This window comes from Sus scrofa, chromosome 6, assembly GCF_000003025.6.
Source record: "Sus scrofa isolate TJ Tabasco breed Duroc chromosome 6, Sscrofa11.1, whole genome shotgun sequence".
NCBI lineage: Eukaryota > Metazoa > Chordata > Mammalia > Artiodactyla > Suidae > Sus > Sus scrofa.
The window spans coordinates 43,082,821-43,093,345 of NC_010448.4; the positions used below are offsets into that span (position 1 = coordinate 43,082,821).

Here is a 10,525-nt window from a genome sequence, read left to right on the forward strand (position 1 = left end):
CCTGGCAGTCCAGTGCCAGGCCTGCCCGAGTCCCCAAGAGGCCGTGGCAACTTCAGGCAGAGAGTCCCTCTCCTCCTCCCGGAGGCCACACCAAAGCCTCGTGACACCCCTGCCGCCCCCGTGCCCCCTCCCCCACCCCCAACACCAGGAGACTCTTCGGGTTTTGGTATCCTCAGCCTGGAGCCTTGTCCTCCTCCTGTCATTTATTTGCCTTGGTTGGGAGAAGTCACCCCTTAATGTGCAGAGGGGCTCGGGATGGGTGGAGAGCTCATGAGGCCAGGATCTCCGCCAGAGAATATGCTGCGATTATTTACAAATGTGACCTGGCCCAAAGACAACCTTGGAAGTAGCTTTCCTCGTTTTAAAAAGACACCAAAACTGACTTTGATATGTTTATATTATAGATATAATACATAAACATCTAGCATGAAACTCTACGTTCTCCCCCAAAGAAGAGAACCAAGCTGGCCTTCCCCGCTCCCAGGCCCAGCGATCTAATGTGTGTGTGCTGGCCGGAGGCTGCCTCCCTTCCAGACCGGGAGCCAGGGCCTCTGTTTGGGGCGGGGAGGGGGGGGACAAGCCTGTGGGCAGCCAGGGCTGGAGGGGACCGAGGCCCACAGCCCCCCCCCGGGGTGGGGGAAGCTGAGGGGAAAGGGGAAGCCCACCTCGCCTCTTTGGTTCCCCTGGGAGCAAAAGCAATCCCAAAACCAAAAGGAAAGACAGCCGCAGACCCTCCCTGCAGCTGCTGACGAAGAGTCTCATTTTGGCAAGTATCTGAGCAAAACCAAAACAAAACAAAAACCAAATAAAATGGTGGTTTAGCATAGACGTGCACATTCACATTGCACAAGGCACCGCTGGGACACAGAGAGGCCAGATACAAATGTTGATATCGGCTGATAAAGCAAAATATTTGGAAAGCTTCTCATAACTTCGGTCCCTCTGGGATGGACTGATTGTGCTTCGTGTTTGTATGGCAATGCTGGCGACATACAGTACAGACAAGACTGGTGGTCCCAGTGTCCCATTACCACCCCCACCCCACCTCGTCCCACCCCCCAGACCAGATCTCTAGGTTCCCTGCTCCCACCAGGCCACCACCCCCAGGAACATATGGCCTCAGAGCTAACCCAGGACCTAGTTTTCTCATCTGACTGGGGGCAGGAGACTCCCACTGGTCACCTGGTGACTCCTATCTCAAATGAGTCCAGCCGCAAGAGCCCAGCCTGTGGCAGGCTGGGAGTTCAGAGGCAAGGAACTTGGGACCCTCCACCTTCATATAGAACTAGGGGAACAACCTTAGGTTCAAAGCCCCAAGTCCCTGTGTTTCCTCCCCTCCAAGGACAGGCGCTGAGGAGCGGCTGGGGCTGGTTTATAGGGATCTCTGCTCCCTGAACCTTCCTCCTGCCCCCCCCCGCCCCGGGGGCTGCACCCCTCCTTCTATTGCGGGGGAGAGGGGCCTGCTGCAGCAGGAACCCTCCAAATAAAATGACAAGGCACATATTTGCTCCCCCTACTCGGTAGGAATCGGAGCGGTGAGTTTGCGTTTCCAAGGCACAGGGTTATTCCTTTAATACTAGAGTTGCCGGGCTCCCGGCTCAGCCCCACGGCGCTTCTCCTCTCTGCCTGATCCCTCATCTTAGACGCACCGTGTCCGGCGCCGAGGAAGGCAAGGGGCACACGCGGCAGGCCAGGCTCTCAGGCGGCACCCGAATCTCCTAGCCCTGGCTTGCGCGGCTCCGGCAGTCTTGAGATCTGGAGACCCGAAACCACTCCCTGGGTCCCAGGCAGCGGCCGGCCCAGGGCGGTCCCGCCGCCGCGCGCCTCAAGCGCAGTTGCCCATGGCCTTGACCAGGGAGCTCTCGGGCAGCTGGCGGAAGATGCCCCGCAGCGTGTCCAGTTCGCGGCTCAGTTGTTCCACCCGCTTGCGCAGGCGGTCATTGTCACTGGTCAGCTCCAGCACCTTCTGTTGAGTCTCCACGTTGCGCTGCTTGGCCTTGTCCCGGCTCTTGCGCACCGCGATGTTGTTGCGCTCACGCCGCACCCGGTACTCGTTGCTGTTCTTGTCTACCGACTTCTTGGCTTTGCCTGCGCCGCCGCCGCCGCCCGCGCGCAGGTCGGGGTGCGCTGGGGCCAGCCCCTTGAGAGCGCCGCCGGGGCCTGGCAGGCCAGCGGCGCCAAGCGCGGGCGCTGGGTGCGGGCTGGGCACGGGCGTGGGCGGCGGCGTGGGGTGGCCGGGCTGCAGGTGCATGGTGGTCTGGCCGCAGTGCGCGATCTGGAACTGCAAGTGCGGGGCGGCCAGGTGTGCGGGCGGAGGGTGTGAATGCGGTGGTGGCGGTGGCGGCGGTGGCTGGTAGGGAAAGAGGCCGGCCAGCGCCAGCTGCTTCGACTCGTCCTCCTCGCGCGGCTCCTGCTTGATCACTAGCGGCCGCAGCGCCGGCGCCCCGACGCGCTCGTACAGGGGCTCCAGCCTGCCGTCCAGGTAGCCGGCCGCCGCGCAGCCGTAGCTGGGAGGGGGGCCGTGAGCCCCCCCGGGCATGACGGCGCCGCCGGGGCCCACGGGGGCGCCCGGGTAGTCAAAGTCGCCGCCGCCTCCCGCGGGGGCCGCGGCCGCCTTGGCCTTCTCTTGCTGCCGGCTGTGCTGAAACAGGTCGGCCAGGAACTCGTCGTTGAAGGCGGCCGGGTCGATGTAGGCGCTGATGTCGATGGACGTCTCGTGTTCGCAGATGCCGCCCAGCGGCTCCGGGGCGGCAGGTGGGGCTGGGGGCTGCGCGGGGCCCGCGCCCCGGGGAAAGCCGAAGGCGGCGCTGCTGGGCGCGTGCGGGGGGCTCTGGAGGTGGCTGCTCATCGGGGGCCGCGGCTCCGCCTCGTAGAAGTCGGCCGACTCCATGGGGGAGCTAGAGTCCTCCCGGCATGGCGAGCCTCGGCGGCCTCCAGCCCGCGCGGGGCGCCGCTGCTGCCGCTGCCCACCCGGAGACCCTACTCACTCGCGCCCGCGCAGCTCCCGGTCGCGAATGGCCAGGCCTGCGCGGGCCCGGTATTTATACCGCGGCGGCCATCGCCCTCTAGTGTCCAAACCGGTCTCGGACCTTCGGCGACGGTGGAGCGGCGCCTCCTGGGTCTTAGCGCCTGCGATCGTTAGAGGGCGGTGAGTGGGGCAGGAGCGCAGCACTGACTGGGAGGGGCGGCGGCGCAACGCCCACTACCCCCTGCGCAGCAAGCTGAAGGGTGACCTGCGAGTGGTGCCCCACCCTCCGAGGAGTGGTTGCCCCGGCGCACACGTGGTCCCTGGTGAGGCCCTCTCCTCTGGCTTCCCCAGGGCACCCACCGTCTGCCAACGGCAGGGGAGCCCGGGAGCACCCAGACGCCGCTCAGAGAGCTGTTGGTGGTGGAGGGCAAGTCTTGGTCTCTGAGTTTCTGTGGCGCGAACTCGCTTTAAAAACTAGAACCAGTTTTGTCCGGGTCCAGGCTCTCTGGAAAGCGGCGGCGTAGAGAAAGCACCGGGGGTTCGGGGGCAGGGAACAGTTTTGGACCTGCGGCCCAGCGTACACTGCCCGGTGGAGAGGCCGAGGAGAGAGGTCCGGAGCGCGGGGATCTTGCGTCTTTTTGATCTCCAGGCGTCCCCACGGATTTCGCGCAGAAGTACCTCTCCCCAGCCCCACCTCTTGCCGTACTCCAAGGTTCCGCGGCTTCGCACCGACCGGCGCTAGGACCCGGCGGAGAGTGGAGGGAGGGGGAGGCGGACGAGTCCAGGGAGTTTGGAGGACCCGGTCGGTCCATCCGCCTGGGCTGGAAAACTTTTTAATTACTTCTCCTAACCGGAGTTCTAGGTGTTGCTAGGCGCGCAGAGTTGGCGCTGCTACCTGGCGCGGGGCCGCCAACTTTTTCCTGTGGGACTGGCCGAGCTGGATTCCGGGGCTGGGGGACGGGGCGAGGGGGGACGCACCAGAGGGAGTAGGCGAATTTGACCCAGGGGCGCGGATCGCGAAGCGGGGTTGGCGGTCAGCGGGGTTGGAACCCACAGCCTTTTCCTCTCCTCCCCATTCAGGTGGGCTCCAGTACCGGAGCGAGAATATCGAGGGAGCCGAGGCCTCGGAGTCTCGGTGGCCTAGAGTCCGAACACCGACTGGGAGAACCCTGCAGAGTGGTTTGCAGGGCGCTGAGTCCCCAGAATCCTGGAGAACAAAGCGGCCCGGCCCGGGTGACCCCTGAGCGCCGCCTTCCCCCCCCACCCCGACACACACACAGCTGAGGGGGAAGGGGTTTATGGCAGCGCCTTTCCCCAGCCACGTGGCGCCTCGCGCGTTCTTCTTTGGGATCGCGGGGACAGCCGGCTCCCTTGAGGCGTCGTGGGCCAGCAAGTCTCCCCGCCTCGACCTCCCCCGCCCTCATCGCCCCTTAGATTAAGTGCGCTGAGGCCCATCGCCGCCATGGGTGCTGTTTTGGAAGTATGCCTGTTTGAAAATCGCCAGGCTGTGCGGGTCAGGACCCTCTCCCGGACAGTGGCCTTCCAAAGGCTGGCAAGTTGCCACAGCCCGCCCAGGAGCCCTCAAGGAGGCGCAGCGCGAAAGCAAGGCCTGGGGAGGCGGAGGTTCCAACTGTGGTCGCAGTAAAGCAGCAACTTCGTCTGGGGAACACATACTCTGCTTTAATCAAGTTCCTATTCAACATATTCCCAGTGATTATTGGCCCAACTGCTTCATTTTTTTTTTTTTTTTTTTTTTTTTTGGTCCAGAGCTCATACATAAGATATTTTCAGTTCGATGTTTTTGGACTGGGAGTGAAAGTAGATACATTAAACGAATAACCTATGTGAGCTGAGGAGCTGGTCTCTGGGCCTGGATCTAGGACCATTTGTACACGTGCACCTGTGGAGATCTGGAGGGAAACCCCAAAACAGGGCATGGGATTTTCATTTTTTCTGCAATGCTAAAAATAACGGTCTGCCCTAGTGCAGGAACAAAGAAAAGACAATTGGAAGTGCCCTGTTTTAGCATACACCTGCTCTCCTGTGCAGGTATCAGGAATGTCTCTTCTTAGGATCTGGGGATATTGCAGAGGCCCCCAGGACTGGGGGAGTACCAGAATAAGGCCTTATCAATAAAGCCTTATTGTGGGGGGAAGAGAGGCACCACAGCCAGGGCTGTAGATCCTTCCACAGCAGAACCAGAAAGCTCCCCACTACGCCAGCTCTGTGCAAGGTGTTCAGTGGTCAGAGGTGAGTGAGAAGCAGCCCCTGCCCTCTCTCGGAGCCTTGGGCATAGCTGGGAGACAGACAGATCTTCACACAAAGTCACAAGGGCCTCCTCAATGAGGAGGTGATGCCGAAAGAGCCAGAAACGAGACTGGCTAGAAGCATGGAGTGCAGCAATTCGTCATATGTCCTTTAGGAGGTACCAGTGCAGATGAACGATGGATGTGCTATAATAAAGCTGTGCAGACACATATGGGGCTTTGGAGGAGGGTGCAACCAGCTTTTGGGGGGATAGTGCTATGGGCTAAATTTTGTCCTCCTGAAAATTCATATGTTGAGCCCTAACCCCCATTGTAACTCTATTTGGAGATGGATTTTTCAGGAGGTGATTAAGATTAAATAAGATCATAAGGGTGGGGTTCTAATCTGATAGGATCGATGGGCTCTCTCGCCCCCCCCCTCAGCCATGTGAAGCCAGAGGGAGAAGGTGCTGGCATTTGCAAACCAGGAAGAGAACCCACAGCAGAACCCAACAATGCTGGCGCCCTAATCTCAGACTTCTAGGCTTCAGAACTGTGAGAAAATGCATTTCTGTGGTTCAAGCCCCCTGTCTGGTATTTTGTTAGGGCAGCAGGCACTGACTGAGACCAGAGGTTGAGGAGGGCTTCATGCAGCCGTGGACCTTTGATCCGCACCTTGAAGGATGAGCAGGAATTTGCTAGAAGGAGAGGTGCAATTTGCAGAATGGCAGGTGCAAAGGTGGAGCGGCTGCGAGTGCATGGCGTGTTCTGGTAACAAAGGACAAGATGTTTGATGGGCTGGAGTGCAGGGATTGCTGGGGAGGGGCCTAGATAAGGCTGGATGCACAGACAGGGCTGGGCTCACGGCCAAGGTGGCTCCGGGTGAAGGAGGACTCTCTCACAGGGTTTTGCCGCCCAGCTTCTAGCAGGGGAGCTCTGTGATCCAATGTGGGTTCCTGAAAGGCCACAGTGGGAGGGGCTGGAGAGGGAAGGGATGACCGGATGAGAAGCAGTGGCAACCTGAGGCCCCAGGATGGGGGACAGAGGGCAGGGATGGATTTGAACAAATTGTCAGGACTTGGGAGTCTGGGTAGGGGCTGAATGCCTGGCTTCCGGCTGGGGTTACTGTCTGTCCACAACATAAGCGATGCAGGGAAAATAGAGGGTCTCGTTCAAGCCCCTGGAGGTCGTGGGGTCTCACCACCCATAGGACACTCCTTGCCTGATTTGCAGTTCTGGAAGAGAAGACCATGACCCAGGAACAGTCGCCAAGATCTGCCTTCCATAATCTAGTTTTTCCTTTGAAGTCTAAGAGAACATGTGTCTTGGGATGAGGAGAAAGCTGTTTAGAGGCCAAGTAGTGGGTTTGTGGGTGGGCTGCCCAGAGATGAGGGAGCGTCCTGGGGCTGGCGACACTGTGAAGCAAGAATTGGCTGCAGAACCCCAGAAGCAAGAATTGGCTGGAGACCCCAGGCTTGGCAGAGCCACTCTCCATGGGAAGTGCCCATGGCTGGAAGGGGGCTATGGCCTGAAAAATCACGTGGGCAGCCAGCATTTTGCTGGGATGGCTTGGGAGGGAGATGGCTCTGTGGCTCACGCTCTGTTGAGACAGAGCCAGTAATAAGAGAAGCTCATAAATCTTCCCCGAACACCTTTACGATCCTTCTGCGTTGCCTGGATTGATGGCACTTGGCAGTCCTCGAGGAGAGAGAAGAGGGAGAGCTTTCTGATAAGCCTTGGCCTCAATGTACTCAGCAGGGGGGCGTGGGGCAGGGACCCAGGGGCTCTGACGGGGTGCCCGGCGAGAGAAGAGGCGTGCTCTGGCTCTACTTTTTACAAAGGAGAAAATCAGCAACAGAAGTGAAAATGCATTTCATAGGTGTGAATTATGCTCCGGATAGCTCGGGAGAGGAAGATGCCGAGCTGGGGGGGAGGGCAGGCTGCGAGGGGTGTGTAGGGGGGGGGAGTGAGCCTCCCGCTCTGAGAATCGTGGTCCCGAGGTTTGGGTGCTCCTGGATGGAGCCTGGTCCCAGAGCCGTTCACCACGCTGACCATTTTGAGAAGATAGGCAGAGCCTGTGGAAGTTTTTATTTTACTTCGATTCGCCTTTCCTAAGGCAATGCATATAAGAGAAGTTTGACAATCAAGCGAATGCTGAAGAGCAAGTTCAAAGAGGACAAATCATTCTGATTTAGTTTCTAACTTTGATGACAGCTACGTGGATGTAGAGTTGGTCAAAGCAGAACTAGTTAAGATAATTAATAAGGTCTAATTAAGATAAAAGACAGGAACTGTAATTTTCAGGCATGGTTTGTGCTCTGACCAGGGGGCATGAGTGTCTAATACAGTCTGTCTACTACAGTGATTCCCTAAAATATTCTCAACGACCTTCCTAAAACGTAGACAAGCAAAACAATCAGAAGTTACTTTTTTTTTTTTTTTGCTAGGGGTCAAATTGGAGCTACAGCTGCTGGCTTATGCCACAGCCACAGCAAGGCGGGATCCAAGACTCATCTGCGACCTACACCACAGCTCACGGCAATGCTGCGTCCCTGAGGCCAGGGAACGAACCTGCATCCTCATGGATACTAGCCAGATTTGTTTCCACGGCACCACAATGAGAGCAGCCTGAGAAGACATTCTTGTTACCCTGTCTCCTACTCTGTCTCACTGGGAGTTCTGGTAGTGCAGGGATTCCTCAGATGCATTAAAACCCCTACTTTGTGTATTAGGGTCACCTTGGGAAAGTTATTGAATTTCTCTGAGCCTCTGTTTTCTTTTCTGTAAATTGGGGGCAATAGCTCATTACAGGGCATTCTCAGCTTGTTCTAGGACAAAGCACCTAGAAATCACAGAATATTACAAGGCATCATTAATTCTGTCACTGTGTGCTAGAAATGATTTAACTGTTAGGAAACATGACTATATTGAATGTACACCCTATGAAATCACAACCATGAGAACTTCAGTCCATAAAAAATCCACACTGTCAGACTCAGCTGTTTCCAGTTTTCCCTCAATTTTCATCTATTCCAATATGTGTGTGGTTTCTTTTGTTATGTTTCCTGTTTATGTGCTTGCAACTGCTAGCAGATAAGCAGTAGCGGGCAGCAAAGATTTTAGAAAAAGAATATCCATTATCTTAAATTTGTTTAGCAGCTTAGGAAAAGTCTTTTATTCTATCTTGGTAGAAAACTCCTTTGGTAGATAATGGATCCCAGAACTGCTCCTTCAGCATTTGGGGAACACTGCAGAAAGCAAGCTGTGGATGTTGGGTGGGCTTGGACCCAGCCCACATTTTTGTGTGATCCAGGACAAGATTACAAATGGCAGCCCCCATACCATCTGTTTAAACATTAAAAGTTATCAATCAAATGAAGAAACTGTTAGATAAAATATGTTCTACCTTCCTGCCTGGACAAATAAATCTTTGTCATGTCCTAGAGGCCAGATGTAAATTTAGAATCTGACTCGGAGTTCCCATCGTGGCTCAGCAGTTAACGAACCTGAGAGGATCCATGAGGATGAGGTTTCGACCCCTGGCCTCACTCAGTGGGTTAAGGATCTGGCGTTGACATGAGCTGTGGTGTAGGTCGCAGACCCGGCTCGGATCTGGCATTGCCATGGCTGTGGTGTAGGCTGGCAGCTTCAGCTCCAATTAGACCCCTAGCCTGGGAACTTCAATATGCTGTGGGTACAGCCCTAAAAAGCAAAAAAAAAATTTAAAAAATAAAAAGGAACTTGACCCTGGAACATGAAGGACCAGGAGAGGCAGCCACCCCCTTCTCTTCCAACCCCTTGTGTCATTCCCCCCCCCCACACACACAGAGAAGGGCCCTTAGCCAGGTGGGTGTGGATGCCCAGTACAAGGCTCTGATATTTCCCATAATCTCTGAAACCTGCCCCTTCCCATCACCCTTTGACCTAGGGTTGTGTTTGATACCAAGTGCTTGGCAGAGCGGCCCTTGTAGGCCCAGGCAGCTGGCTCTAGGCTGTTGGGGCAGGAAGTTCCTTTGCCTGTAGGGTCGTCACCCGGAGGGAAGGGGGCAGCCAGAGAAGAGCAAGAGTGGGGCCCTCTAATGTGGGGGTCCAGCTCAGGGGTCCTGGTACATGAGTTGAAAGATGATATGGGAGATCCGCCAGGCAGGGTCTCAGCACCCTGGCGGGGCCAGCGCCCATTCAGTGCAAGCAGGAGAGCAGGGATACCAGGCCCTGCCTCTGGGTGAGGATGTCAGTTGGCAGAAATCCCAAATCTGCATCCCAGCTCCTGGCTTCCCTCCACCTCATCAGGCAGCCGGGTTCCGCGCTCTCTCACCTGGACCACGGTGGCAGGCCTGACTACCTCTCCACTGCCCTCTTGGCTCTGTGCTCCCCTAACGCTCCCCACAGAGCAGCCTGAGTTTCCTCTTTTCTTTTTAGGGCTTCACCTGTGGCACATAGAAGTCCCCAGGCCAGGGGTCGAATCTGAGCTGCAGCTGCCAGATGATGCTCCAGCCACATCCACGCTGGATCCGAGCCATATCTACCACCTAGGCTGTAGCCTGTGGCAATGCGAGATCCTTAACCCACTGGGCAAGGCCAGGAATCGAACCCGCATCCTCACAGTCCTTAACCAGCTGAACCACAACGGGAACTCCTTGAGTTTCCCTTTAAACATGTACTTGGACCACGCTCAGGTGCTTCACCCTCCAGTGACTGCCCGTCGCGTGTGGAAGAGGACATGAGGCATCTCAGCCTGGCCACGTGGCCCTGAACAGTTTGGCCCTCACCTCAGCTTCCATCTCAGACCCTCCTCGGCTCCCCACTGTGCTCCCAGCCTCAGGGTGCCTCACTCCGCTCTGCTGGCTCCCTGGAATGTTCTTCCCAGATGTTGGTACGACTCCTTTCTTCCGGTCACTTGAGCCTCACCTCCAAGAGGTTCCTCTCAGTTACACGTGGCACACCAGCCACCTCTCCCGTCGCCGGTCAGGCCGTGGTGCGTTTTCTTTTCCTCACCGTGCTCTCTGGAAAACGGTCTTGTTTACTCATTTGACTTGTTCCCCGTCTGGCTTCCCCCACTAGATTGCCAGCTCCACAAAGACGGGCCCTTGTCTGTCCTGTTCTGCCTATTTCCAGAGCTAGAACAGGCCTTGGCGTATGGGAGAGCCTCAAATATTTGTTGAATGAACGCAGAATGGATTCTATTCAAGAAAACTGCTACCCAGCCACCCTCCCAGAACTCAGTTTGTTCCCAAGCCTAGGAGGGCAGATCAAGGGTGGCCCCGAAGGATGCTGGGGAGGACCCAGTCCCCTGGGTCAGGGCTCCCCAGGG

At 56.9% G+C, this 10,525-nt stretch overlaps 1 protein-coding gene and 1 long non-coding RNA gene across 2 annotated transcripts; one reads left to right on the plus strand and one right to left on the minus strand.

Annotated features, from left to right (window-relative positions):
* CEBPA (CCAAT/enhancer binding protein alpha) lies at positions 380-3,064 on the minus strand. Its single transcript, XM_003127015.4, has one exon. It carries the CDS (start codon positions 2,888-2,890, stop codon positions 1,826-1,828), a length of 1,065 nt encoding a protein of 354 aa, XP_003127063.1. The 5' UTR covers positions 2,891-3,064; the 3' UTR covers positions 380-1,825.
* LOC102160718 lies at positions 3,298-6,358 on the plus strand. The gene is made up of 2 exons (XR_002344625.1): positions 3,298-3,578; positions 4,049-6,358. It is a non-coding gene; the product is annotated as an uncharacterized LOC102160718 (long non-coding RNA).

What these genes read in the sequence shown, in the direction of transcription:
- CEBPA (XM_003127015.4), bottom strand. Translation starts at nt 2,890, where the DNA reads ATGGAGTCGGCCGACTTCTACGAGGCGGAGCCGCGGCCCCCGATGAGC.